The sequence below is a fragment of the Diaporthe amygdali genome (genome assembly GCF_026229845.1).
Source record: "Diaporthe amygdali strain CAA958 chromosome Unknown NODE_1_length_4327563_cov_65_473760, whole genome shotgun sequence".
Classification (NCBI taxonomy): Eukaryota; Fungi; Ascomycota; class Sordariomycetes; order Diaporthales; family Diaporthaceae; genus Diaporthe; species Diaporthe amygdali.
Window position 1 is genome coordinate 1,802,724 of NW_026517021.1, and position 13,163 is coordinate 1,815,886.

At 52.2% G+C, this 13,163-nt stretch overlaps 5 protein-coding genes across 5 annotated transcripts; 4 read left to right on the top strand and 1 right to left on the bottom strand.

Moving 5' to 3' along the window:
* Positions 1-357: 357 nt before the first annotated feature.
* J7T55_006130 (D-lactate dehydrogenase) lies at positions 358-2,196 on the top strand (the record flags this gene model as incomplete). The annotated part of the gene is made up of 1 exon (XM_053140920.1): positions 358-2,196. One exon carries the CDS (start codon positions 358-360, stop codon positions 2,194-2,196), a length of 1,839 nt encoding a protein of 612 aa, XP_053000898.1.
* A 596-nt stretch (positions 2,197-2,792) lies between these two features.
* J7T55_006131 (uncharacterized protein) lies at positions 2,793-3,978 on the top strand (the record flags this gene model as incomplete). Its single annotated transcript, XM_053140931.1, has 3 exons — positions 2,793-2,879; positions 2,968-3,394; positions 3,530-3,978. 3 exons carry the CDS (start codon positions 2,793-2,795, stop codon positions 3,976-3,978), a joined length of 963 nt encoding a protein of 320 aa, XP_053000899.1.
* A 726-nt stretch (positions 3,979-4,704) lies between these two features.
* On the bottom strand, positions 4,705-7,913 carry J7T55_006132 (uncharacterized protein; the record flags this gene model as incomplete). Its single annotated transcript, XM_053140942.1, has 3 exons — positions 4,705-4,922; positions 5,019-7,722; positions 7,782-7,913. The coding sequence occupies 3 exons, from the start codon at positions 7,911-7,913 to the stop codon at positions 4,705-4,707; spliced, it is 3,054 nt and encodes a 1,017-aa protein (XP_053000900.1).
* Positions 7,914-8,759: 846 nt separating this feature from the next.
* On the top strand, positions 8,760-9,367 carry J7T55_006133 (uncharacterized protein; the record flags this gene model as incomplete). The annotated part of the gene is made up of 3 exons (XM_053140953.1): positions 8,760-8,949; positions 9,030-9,214; positions 9,281-9,367. The coding sequence occupies 3 exons, from the start codon at positions 8,760-8,762 to the stop codon at positions 9,365-9,367; spliced, it is 462 nt and encodes a 153-aa protein (XP_053000901.1).
* Positions 9,368-10,280: 913 nt separating this feature from the next.
* On the top strand, positions 10,281-11,258 carry J7T55_006134 (uncharacterized protein; the record flags this gene model as incomplete). Its single annotated transcript, XM_053140964.1, has 1 exon — positions 10,281-11,258. The coding sequence occupies one exon, from the start codon at positions 10,281-10,283 to the stop codon at positions 11,256-11,258; it is 978 nt and encodes a 325-aa protein (XP_053000902.1).
* Positions 11,259-13,163: the final 1,905 nt, after the last annotated feature.

The following is a 13,163-nucleotide window of genomic DNA, read 5'->3' on the forward strand; positions in this document are numbered from 1 at the left end:
CGAGCTGTTCTTGACCTTAATCCCCCCCCCCCCTCTTTTTCTTGTCTTCTTTTTTCATATTGGGATAAATATAGTCAAGTGTCATTCCGAGGTGCCAGCCTGCCAATGTACAAAATTATTTATCATTCGGGACTCTCGCTTTGGGACTTGGAGGAACCAAAAGAAACTGCGGTGCGACCAAAAGTCCGGGGTTCGGGTTTACCAACAGGGGTAGCTAATGGGCTTGACAAATTCAACTTCATTCGCTCAATGTCTACGATTCTCCACAAGCATTCTCCGTTCTTTTGCTTCCACACTGCCGAGCATCCAAATGATAGACACCTGGAAGCAACCAGAAGACAGCCAGACAATGAAAATATGCCCCGATTTTGTGTAAATCGGGCTCAACAGCATATACGCGTTGCCTCGATCTTCAGGTCGAGGTTCTGCCCCGCGCTGGGCTTCTCCTTCCCTCACCTAAGAGCTCAACACCCGGCCATCCTTTGCCAACAACAATGGAAGTCAACCACAAGTAAACAACGATTCTCGCCTATCAAAGAGTACAAACCTCATTCGGTGAAAGCCAAGGATGGAGGACCTTCCAAGGCCGGCAGGCAGCCCCAGGTCTTGAAGCAGTCGGATGGCGCCGGTCCAAATCGAGGTGACGGGCGGCCTCGGCTTCCCGTCCCTTACTACCTGGCCCTGCCTGCCACCTTCATAGCGGTCGCCTTTGTCGTAATATACTTCAGAAACTCGAACGATGATTTACTGCAATCTCTGTATGGCACTCGAGAGGAGATGCTGCTGGCCGCCAGCGAGATTGCGGGCATCATCGGAGTAGACCACGTGACCTACGATGAGGATGTACTCGATGACCATGGGCACTCAGAGTGGAGCACATCCAACACTTCTGTACGAGCTGTTGCCGTTGCCTACCCACGGACCACGGAAGACGTTGTTGCTATTGCTAAGATCTGCAACGCTCGCCGAGTGCCTATGATACCCTACGGAGCCGGCTCATCTGTCGAAGGCAACTTCTCACAACCATACTCTGGCATCTGCATAGACTTCACACATATGGATCAAGTCATTGCTTTCAGACCAGACGACATGGATGTGACTCTCCAGCCGGGTGTCAACTGGATGGACCTGAACATGAAGATCGCAGAATCGGGTCTTTTCTTTCCCATGGACCCATCGCCGACGGCAACGTTCGGAGGAATGGTGTCTACAAACTGCAGTGGTACGAACGCTATGCGGTATGGCACGATGAAGGACTGGGTGGTCAACTTGACAGTCGTTCTACCGGACGGGAGCGTGGTCAAAACTAGGAGACGACCACGAAAGACGTCTGCAGGCTACAATCTCACTTCCCTGTTCGTTGGTGCGGAGGGCACTCTGGGAATCGTCACCGAAATGACTCTGAAGCTCGCCCCAATACCAGCCGACACCTCTGTTGCGGTAATATCCTTCCCTACTATCTCCGCCGCAGCAAAGGCAGCAACCTCATTGATCCGGTCTGGCATCCCGCTCGCCGCACTCGAGATCATGGACGATGTTCAGATGCAGATACTCAACAAGCAAGGCAGTGAAACCGTTCGCAAGAGGAAATGGGAAGAAAAGCCGACGCTGTTCATCAAGTACTCGGGCACGACAGACGGCATCAAGAGCGACGTCAAGCGCTCTACGGAGATCATCAGGAGCGTCGCGGGTAATGTTCCGTTCCATTTTGCCAAGACCAAGCAGGATGAGCATGATCTCTGGTCAGCGCGCAAGGAAGCATTGTTTACAATGGTCAGCAACCGCCCATCAGGGACGGAGGTTTGGTCTACGGACGTGGCGGTCCCGTTATCGCGACTGGCTGAGATCATTGACGTGTCAAAGCAAGAATGTGGCTCGCTCGGTATTTTTGCTAGTGTAATAGGCCACATTGGAGATGGTAACTTCCACGTAGCGATGATGTATAACCCCAAGGATGAACAGATGAAGAAGAGAGTCAGTCATGTGGTACACGATATGATGCGTCGGGCATTGGAAATGGAGGGCACCGTTTCAGGGGAGCATGCGATTGGGATTGGAAAGAAGGAGTGCCTGTTGGATGAGTTGGGCGAAGGTACCATCGGGCTGATGCAGACGTTTAAGAAGTCTGTGGATCCAAAATGGGTCATGAACCCTGGAAAGGTCTTCGATATGCCTAAGGGTTGGAAGAAGGGCTAGTCCCCAGACAATATCTACCAAAAATATGCCCGGAGCGGGGATACGGGCTTTTGTGAAATGGGCGAGAAGGTTCTTTCAGGTAGATATTAAAGAATGTAAGCATCACCAAGAAATGCCGTCTCTCATAGTTAGACAGCAAGCATTAGAAACGGACAAGAGAGCGGTCACCAAGAAGCCCCATGGAGCAAGCAGCACAAGCTTGGCAGTTCCAAACGCCTTCTTATTCATTGAAATAGAACAAGTAAATTGGGAGCTTCTGCAAACGGGCTTGTCTCAGATCTGTGTACTTGTGTTTGTTTCTGAATCAGGCAATCTTTGCCGTGACTATGCTACCTAAATGCCTGGACACATAAGCTTGCAGGCTGTCTTCTTTTTCACCAGTGAATTTCCACTGAGCACAATGTTAATTTCACACCACTGATATCGATGTCTACCTGTATTCAGGCAACTCGACATTAATTTGCCACCACTACAACCAACGTCGTCCACGGCCCCAGTCAATCCTTCTCCATATCGCTCAGCCTCTACACACTGTCCCCTGTTCATACATCGCTCGCGACTTTATAATAATCCTGGCGACAATCGCGAAACACGAGATGGGCCTCAACTCCGGCTCCAAAGCGATCATCACGGCCATGCGAGCTGCGCAGCCCTACACTGGCTTGAAGAGGTTGACTGTAGAGGTAGGCAACGCAAGACCGGCCTTGGGAGAACGGAAATGATACATCAACTCTATATCCACAACACTAACGGGGATTTCCAACACAACAGGTCAACGACCTCTTGCCACCGAAAATGAAGGTCGAGAAACACGAGCTCCGTGACTTCGTCCGGATCCTGGACAATCCTAGCAACACGCCTGTCACCATCACCAGGCCTCGTGATGAGTCCTTCCCGGCCAACATTGTCAATCAAGCATTTTCTGTTTATAGAGATGCTGAGCGGCAATTTCTTCTCGATCTTGAACACGATACTGTCCGGAATCTGTATCCCCAGGGCCCAGAGCCGAAATGTCACGCCGTTGCCCATCTGCGCCATCACGTGGAGCTGCTTTTGACGCTGAAGGGAATGAAGCCATGCGTCCCCTTTGTTAGCCCCAAACCAACTGGCATTGCCACTATGGATAGCATGGTTCTCCGCTGCCTCGTCCCTTTGATGGAGCAGTTCGATCTGGAGTCATACGGCTTCAAGCTGTACTGTAAGTCCCCTCTTGGCCATGAAAACCATCCATATCTGTTCCGTCCTGCAAGATGCAAGAGAGGACCATTGGGCCACCTTCTCCATCCTCACATTTCATCACTCTACTCTGGACCAAAAGGTTGACCTATTACAGATATTGCCACCAATATCCGGACCACCACCCAGCAGTTCAGGGGCTTCAAGGGCTCCTGGGTCTTCGCAGACCTCCGGTCAGTAGCATGGCCCCTCGTCCGCGACATTTTCGTGACGCCGCGCGACCCCGTGCACCGTCTGCCCGAGAGTCTACTCTGCAGGGCCATGGGAATGCCCGTACACAACGACCGTCTGATCAACAGGGTCGTCATCAAGGACCACACCGAGTACGAGCTGCTGCAGTCTGCCTTCGACCAGGACACCTGCCAAGTGGGCGTCGTGGATATCTTCTGCGACGATGGCAACAAGGAGGACTGGCTGGTCATAATAAGATACTTCAAGCGATGCCAGCTCGTTGCGCTTGAGCTGGGCACTGCGTTGATTATTGATGTGGGCGAACACCCGATGATGGAGCAGTGGCTTGCCATGGAAGTACGGCGAGCGACTTAGTAGCCTTGATTCAGAGACATGGCTTTCGAGACTGTGAATGGAATAGGGGTCGTGAATAAGTCAAGACTAATGTCTTATTATTAACTGACATCAGGCGATGGATAACAAGGAAGTTCCGCAACTTTATGGAATCCAGACGACCTCCGCACTCCGATCTCATTCGCGATGCCTTCCGTGGAGGATTTGCGTACAAGAAAGCCTCAACTTCCAATATGCACTTTGTGCCGATGGATCGCTCATTGGGTTCAATCGTGGGGCACCGCACGAGATAAGCGTCCAAGCGGACCTACTCAGGCATTCTTGTCCCCAACTTCGCCTCTACCGTCACAGCTAGCGCACCAGACACCTTTGATAGTACCGTTGCCCGAGCAGTCTGGACGTTGCCGCATGGTTGTTCAGAATCAGGTCTCAAAAGTAGACACAAGGCTGTTAGGAATCGCAATTTGTGGAGTGAAATATAGAGGAGGTGTTCTTTCTGGGCACTGATTCATGTTCGAAGTTCGTTCATAGTAAATTGCTGCCCAAGGTCTCATTTGGCTTCACATGAAGTCGGTATACCAACTGAACCACTCACACTCACCACCTGCGCTAACCCCTCACCCACTCATCTCAAACACCTCAGCGTTGCACAGTACATTCAACACATTGTTTAGCAGAAAGTATGTGGTATAGAATGGCGTGAATATCAAGGTGTATATACACATGCTTTGATGTTTGAAACGAACATCAGTATGCACCTTCCCGCGATTCCCAAGCAGGCATTGGACTGAGTCCAGGATCGCTCATGCCGGACTGAATCACAGCATCGGCAACGAGCTGTAGGCCTTCCAACTTGACACCTAACTCTTCTTGAGACCAGAGCGTGATAGACACATAGTTCGTCCCGCTATAATTGAGGATACCTTGTGGGACAGGGAACCTACTCTGGGGGCCCAGATTATTGACTAGATGGAGAAGTCAGCAAATGATCATGTAGCATCATCGTCAGGCAGAGCGACTAAGCCCCAAGCTGAAAGTCTACGGCGGAGGCAAGCACTCACTGTATTTCCCAAACTGATACCCGTTCACAAACAGCTGCACCCTGAAGTCCGCCGGGCCGCCATCCGCAGACGAGGTGTTGGCGAACACGAAGTCCAGCGGCACGTCCCATCCTTTGGGGATGTCCAGGTCAAAGCTCGTAGCGAAGAAGCCAACGCCCGCACCCTCGATTCCCTCCTTGACCGGGCTTCTGGCCTCCCACTGGTCGCTCGGTGGCTGGGGCAGGTGATATCCCTGCCGCTCTGCGAAGAGCGCACCCTCATTGAGTGGTCCTCGAGCCTGGTCAAGGTACTGCTCACCTCCCAGGTTTCCCGTCACCTTCCAGCTGACGTCGGACTGCGCGTGGCCATCGAGGGTGTAGTTCAGGATGCCACGGGGCGTCTTCATCGTGTCGTAACCAGGTGTCCAGTTGGTTTCCTCGCCCATGTGGTCAATGACAATGGTGATCACGTAGTCCTTGCCCCTAGCAAGCTTCACAGGCGAGAGACTCAGCGTCTGGTTGTACCCGCCTGGTGTGCCGGCGCCGTTGAACGAGCCGATGTACGTCGAGTTGACCCAGACTGAGTGGCCGAATCCGGATCCTCCTTGGGTGGTCAGGTGTAGCGATGACTCGTTGCCGCTGGCAGTGAAGTATCCGCGGAAGATGAGCGAGCCAGTGTGGTAGCCGTAGTCGCCTGAGATCAGCGAGGTTGGTGTCTTGAGGGCCAACACATTTCCCAGATCGTCGCGGGCAGTATTGCTGGTGTTGGCTAGGTCGGCCTCTGTCCACGGTGAGTCGTCATAGGATGCCTGTATCTCAGGAAGTGAGTCGATGTACTTCCACTCCAAGGTCGACAGGTTAGGCAGGTCGATAGTAGGCGGTGAGTAAGTCAGTGTTGCCGACAAGCGGCCGTTTGCAGACTTCACGCCTGGGACCTTCGCGCCATTGAAGTAAATGTTGTTAGAGCCGGGCAGGCCAGCAATGATCTCCAGCGGGCTGGTTGCGTTGAGGTCACCAGTAAGATACAGCGAAGTCCCTGTCTTAGTGGCCGTCCGTAGAAGGTAGCCCGCATTCGCAATGACGGACTCCTTGTTCTGGGCCGTGTAGTTGCCAACTGGGGAGGCAGCTTCAAGTTCCAGCACCCAGTAGTTGAAGGCTTCATTCCTCCACAGGAGATACACATCCATATTGCTGCCGTAATGGAGGACCTTCCTTTCCTGAGTGACCTCCCACTGCACAACAACCGCAGAGCCAACGGTTACGATCTTCACAGTGCTGCTATCGCCTTCAATTGTAGGCTTACCTAGCTTAGTAGGGAATGCGAACTCGTGAGTCTCACCGGCCGCGCCGTACAAAATGAGAACGCGCTTGCCACCAGTAGCACCGTGTGTATAGATATCTGCGGACGAGTAAACAAGGTTGTGGCCGCCAACATCGTAATCTGTGACATGTATCTTTGAGTCCCTCCCGTTGAGTTTCAAAGAACCGCCAAGCTGTGGGATCGTCACGTTGCCAACGCTGGTCGGCACAGTGAATGTGTAGTCTGTGGACTCGCGTGACGTATAGTCGGAGTGGCGAGTGACATAAAAGTTGGTGGTGTTTCCAAAGATGGGTGTCGTCGAAATTGCTGTTGTGCTCGTGTAGGTTGTATTGGTGAGGTTTCCTGGCGTGGCCTCGAGATAGGCCGGAGATGCCTTGATGAACTGTGCCAGAAGCTTGGCTTCTACATACTTCTCACGGACCAGAGTTCTATCCTCCTTGATTACTGCTCCGTAGTCGTAGGATGTGTAAGCACCTGGCTGGCCCAAATTTCCCCAATTGGTTCCGCCGTAGGTCATGTAAAGGTTGAAAATGGTAATACCAAAAGAGATGTCGTTCTTGTAAAAGATACGCTCTGCTTCGGGCCCGATAAAAGTCGCACAATCCTCTAAATCCCATGATCCGCCCCAGTAGGCAATAGCACCACCTTGGAACTCTGGGATCGCGTACGGAGTTTCTGGACTCTGTTCAAGATGTAGATCGCGGAAATTAGTTGGCAGGGCACCAACAGTCCAATTGTCCGGCTGGCTGCAGGTCCAGCCAATTGGGTAGCTGTCGTGGCCGTAGATATCCGGTCCCCCAGGCTCTCCTGGGACGAAAAGGCCAATTGCGGCGGCCTCGTTGTTGATAAAAGGAACCACGATTCCAGCATCACGGAAGAGCTTGTTCACGGTTTCGATGTACTCGACGTCGGGCCACTTAACCCAGCTCGCACCGAATGTGTACTCGTTCTCCGCTTGGAACGCGATGACCGGTCCTCCGTTAGTGATCTGAGCATCCGCGATAATCTTGCCGATTTTTGCAACGTAGTTCTTCGTAGTATCGACAAAGCTGCCATTGGTCCGCAGCATTTCTTGCTCCCTCTGTAACCAACCAGGAAATCCGCCTCCCGCTACCTCAGCATTAATGTAGGGACCAGGCCTTGCCAACAGGTACAAGCCAACTTCCGAAGCAGCCTCGAACAATGGTTCCCAAGCGAAGACGCCATCTGCGCTGAATTCACCAGGGTTGCCTTCGTGCAGGCGCCAGTCGACGTAAAATGACACCCCAGTGTAGCCAAGAGCCTTGATCTTTTGGAGAATGTCTCGCCAGAGGCCGGGAACGGGAAGCCTGAAGGGATGAAACTCGCCCGAGTAGAACATGATGCGCTCACCCCTGACGAACAGAGAATGGGAGTCCCATGTTACCTATACGGAGTCAGACGGCGTAGCGCCGTGGTTGATTTTCGCCAGAGGGTCAGTCTCACCAGATCTTGGAGCGCCTCGCGTTTCCCGGGGTCAACAACCGTGAGCTGTTTGCTGTCGGCGCGTGTGGCCAGGCCTTGAGCACAGCAATACAGGGAAGCCAGTGCGGCTGCAAGGCGGCGTAGTGATACCATCTCGGCCGTGGTCGCCTCGGATTCGAGGGTTGAGCGAGCGCAGAGAAGTGGTGCTCAACCCATGGTTGCTCGACCGGTGCACTTATCTACGCGTCTTATATCGTCTTGATCAATAGTCTGCTGCCTATGCTAGGCCCGGACCGAGCCAGCGGGGCAGGATCATATTGGGTCATTGTCTTTCGAGGTTCATGGGGTGCATCTCCCTAGATGTGCTAGTTTACATAGTCGGGCGCGGGTTGACGCTCCGAGCAGCCGCGTTCAAGAGCTGCTAACGCGGGTTTCGTGACAGCTGGATGGTGGAATTATCGCGTGCCGTCAACCGAGGGCTTCTCCGCTCGTTCGTCCCTGCACCCGCGAGACCCACGTCGAAGCCATTGGCAAATTGGGATGAGGAACTAAACTTGGCGCTCGTAAAGTCATCCGGATCATCAAGGTTTGGGGTGCAGAAGTGCCTTGGATGCTGTGCGTACAATTCCTAGGGGTCTCGGAAATGAGGACTTGTGCGGCAACTTGTAAGCAGAGCTTAACTGGCCATCGAATGCTACATGGGAAATTACCCCATAGAAAACCGTTTACTCCACGCACAGTGCAAGCTATCCCAAAGGGAATTAACCCACATGGGGGACACCCATGAGAGGTACAAGATGCTTTCCGTCTGAACCTAGTTTATTGCCATCGTCTCTCCACAAACTGACGTGCGATGCAAGGGGTGAACCCTGTCCATTCCATGAACATGTGCAAATGTCTTAGGATCTGCAGCACCAGTTCAGCAAATGGCAGCGGTCAAGCGGCTCAAATCCAACGTCAGCGACCTAAAGCCGACATCACTACAACTTGCGAACGACCATGGCACCTCAATATACTATAATCCAGCCCTCTTTGCCAGTCTCGTCAATTCCCGACGCTGTGGCGTACTACACTGGCCGCCTTGGCTTCCGCCTGGCCGGCCGCGACGGGGACAACCACTGCTGGGTACAGCTTGTGGATGACGACAACATCTCCAAGTGGGATGCTGCCGTGAACATCTACTTGCGCCGTACGCCATCCAATTCTCTAATTGTAATTCCCTTTTTGTGTCATAGTGGCCTTGGCTAATTCTAATTGCCTCTTATAAAGGTCGAGGCTTCCCCGGTATCGATAACGATGTCCAGTTTGGCAAAGTCTACATCCGCATTGATGGAGATGACGACGAGCTGGAGAAGCTGAGGGACACACTCAAGGCGAACAAGGCTGATGTCATTGGCGATATTGAAACAAAGCCTTGGGGTCTACGGGACCTAGTAGTTCAAGACCCGGATGGTGTGAGTGCTGTCTCGCCTGGAAGAATGAGGTATTAGTCCACTTGCTGTTGGCTGACCGTGCCTTAGAATGTTCTCACTTTCAATCAGAGAGTGAAAGGCTTCCAGAGGCCAGTGAATACTATATTTGAGGCCTCTTCCAAGAGACAGGACTGAGTTTGGATCAGAACATCCAAGAATACTCGCACGGATTTGGAAGTCTGGATCAAAGCCTCGACAGAAAACTTGTCACAAGGCTATTAACTCCCAATTGATTAATTTCCTGGGAGACTCTTTGGTCTTCACGCAACAATTATTCTCACACTTTGATCCTGGTCCATCTTCCCTCGGAAGGAAGGGAAAGACCATGCAAGCCGCTACAAAGCCGCTCTACTAGCTCGTGCTATACATAGGCAAGCCCCTTGGGTCTCACATCATGGCAGCGAGGCTATTCAGTAGATCTGTCCTTTCCTGAGAGACGGGAATGTGTGATATACACAAATATCCCTCCATTGCAAGCTCTCAAATCTCGCCGAGTATCATTCGACAGCTATTGACCTATATATGAATTTGATGTTGGCTCGGAATGGTATGAATCGCACTGTATTCAGGTATCAACTGATGCCTTTAGCAGCGAGAATGTGCAGATATGTTTCAGCCCTCATGCCTACGCAACCCGTATAGAGACTTCGGATCCTAAGAATCAGGACTCGACATTGAAAACCCAGCCGGCTGGCCTTAGTCAGAGGAGCTTGACTTAAGAAAGGGGCGGTTTCGCCGAGGATTGCTGTTCCTGAGACAGGCCGAGATCGCAACTTTGGCCCGAGCCTTTCCCCAAAATGACCCCCACATTGACCCCGCGCTGTTGCCGGAGTGCATTCTCCCACTCATTCACAACTTCGCTACAATGATCTCACGTAGCTGCCGGTCATTGTGCAGTAGACAATTTTCTGTGCGACATAGATTTCTGAGCTCGCGACCTCTGTACAAATCCACCACGCCCACAATCTCACACCCAGTCTCCTCGGCAGTAAGAAGTCCTTCTCTACCCTCAATTAGATTCCTGTCGTCTTCTCCTTCCTCAGCAAAGATGAAGCTCCTCGTGCCCAAGCCCGAGTCGACGGGCAACTCACTCGTGCTCGATATCAAATCCATCGAGGGCTTCCCAGTCGAGATCCACCCCTACAACGTCAAGGAGCCCATCCCCGAGGAGCTCGTCGATGCCGAGTTTCTGGTGGTATGGACCAACTCGGCCGCCAACCTGCAGGACGCCGCCAAGCGCCTCAAGAACCTGAAATGGATCCAGTCGTGCGCCGCCGGCCCCAACGACGTCTTTGCCGCCGGCTTTGACCCGTCCATCACCCTCTGCACCGGCTCCGGCCTGCACGACCACACCGTCGCCGAGCACACCCTGGGCCTGCTGCTCAACGCCGCGCGCCGGTTCTACGAGATGCGCGACTACCAGCTCAAGGGCCAGTGGCCGCAGCACCTGGGCGGGCCCCAGCCCGACAGGCCCAAGGACAGGTTCACCTCCCTGCGCGACGCCAACGTCACCATCTGGGGCTTCGGCAACATCGCCAAGAAGCTGGCGCCCTGGCTCGTCTCCCTCGGCGCCAACGTCAAGGGCGTCGCCCGCAAGGCCGGCATCCGCGACGCCTTCGAGGTCGTCAGCGAGGATCAGATCGCCAAGACCTTCAAGACCACCGACGCCCTGGTCATGATCCTGCCGGGCGACGACAGCACCAAGGACGCCCTCAACAAGGAGAGGTTAGCCCTGCTGCCCAAGCACGCCTGGGTCGTCAACGTCGGTCGCGGAACCTGCATCGACGAGGAGGCCCTCTACAACGCGCTGGTGAACAAGGAGATCGGCGGCGCCGCCCTCGACGTCTTCGCGACGGAGCCGCTGCCCAAGGAGTCCAAGCTGTGGACGGTCGAGAACGTCGTCGTCAGCCCACACGCTGCTGGTGGGCGGCCCCAGGGTGCGGAGGCGCTGATCGTCGAGAACCTGAGGAAATTCTTGGCTGGTCAATCGCTGCGGAATGAGATTGCGATCCCGGGAAAAGCGTAAGGGCCGTGGCCGGTAGAGGCGGGCAGCGCAAGGTGCGGGCGCTTCTTTGATATCCGATACAGCATCAGCAGAGTGGGAAGTGGCTCAGGCTGCCTATAGATTCGGTCACAAAATACAATGTAAAATGAGCAATTTTTGCTAACGTCTACTCGGCGAAGCCTTTTGAACCTGTATTCGACATGTGGTTTGGTCGATTTTGTTCATCCATGCTTCATATCTGCCTGCCTGGAAGCCTTGGATTTGCAGTGATGGCAGCAAAACGACTATGCCTTTTTGTGACGGGCCCGACGGCCATTCAAGATGCTTATTGTGTCTTAGCAAAAAACCCAGCAGTACAACTTCACTGAAAATGAATGTTACAACCGATACATTGCTCTCCCACACAAAGCCTTGCCAACATGACAACTAAGAAGTGTACAAGTATTGAAATGAAAAGGATCATCTTGATTGAGGGGACGCCGACGGCAACTCTTTCATATGAGAAAGTAATGACTAAAGCAGTTCGAAGTTTTTCAATTCACCGACGCCAATATTTTATGAATGTTTGGCGGAACACTCGAATCACTGGAGAACTACCAAAGCCTCAAACTTTTCTCAATTGTCACTTGCCGCAATTGGGCTTCTGTGGAGACGGTATTCTTCGAAGCGGACATATGCTCACCGATATAACCGTGCCTGAACCCAAACCTACTAAGGGAGGCAACAGCCTCAGCAACAAGTTTTCGGCACGGCTTCTGAGAGTCATACCGCAAATCTAATAACGATAGAGTGCAATGAACATTAGCGATTCAAAAGCTTTAAGTATCAAACTGCTTTGTCTTCTCCGACTTAGCATTGAAAGTGTAGAAAGTCTTTGTTGTAGTCTAAGCCAGTGCTTATCGTATTTCTTTGTTCAATCCATATGATCTATTTGCAATATGTAATGCATTATAAATAAAGACCTCAGAGTTAAGTGAATCTCACTTTAGTGATCCGACGGTCATACGGCTTTTGCCGTGACAAGGCATACAAGGAGCACAATGGCATTGTCCGTCGTACATAGATTCGTACATGCAATGACCTAATCCTTCCACAGTTCATACTGCATGGGATGTGGTAAAATTGAGTATTTAAATGGGGTTTATCCGCTCAACGGCGCAGAAATACTGGATCTGCACCAAAGCCTTGCATGGTTATAAACCAACAAGCAAAGATGGAGAACAGTCGAAGGATTATCACCGAAGATGATATCGCCGGCGAAATTGCTGCGAGGCGATCTTTGCTCGACTTTTCGAAGACAAAGCGAGGTCCTGGGTGTTCAGGATGCTTTAACATGTTCTTCCGTTCAACCTGCGGCCATGCTTATCGGCATCTAGGAAGGTGTCACCACAAGGTTAAACTGTGTGATGGGTCTAAGGGCCTCACTATCAGAGTAGAAGATGTTATTCTGAGAAGAACGACTTGCTACTCCTGCTACAAATCTTCATCTCACTCACGCAAGCGTCCTTACTCTGTCGCTGCCCGACAGAGACTGGATGAGGCGAAGAAGAGATGGAAACGCCAGTGTCTGGGGTTGGAAAGCGTGTATCGGCAGGCAATCTCAGAGCCGGACCGGACTCACATGTCGAACCAGACTGATAAGTCGGATCAGAAACCATCTTCAGAGTAGAATAGGTAGACGTTTGATCACAAATTGTAACGTATGTAGTCAAGCTTTTCATTGGAACCTCAGACATTTCTATGATGTTCGAATTTCTTATGTGCATAAAGTCCGGGTTCCTAATTACAACGACGCCCTTCCCAATGCATCACAATTTAGGTGATCTAATCATCCCCCTTATGACTCTCGCGTGGTAATCGCTCTTGCAGGAGGAATGCAAAGCGTATCGTAGAGATGATCCAGCTAACCAGCATTAGAACTTTGTC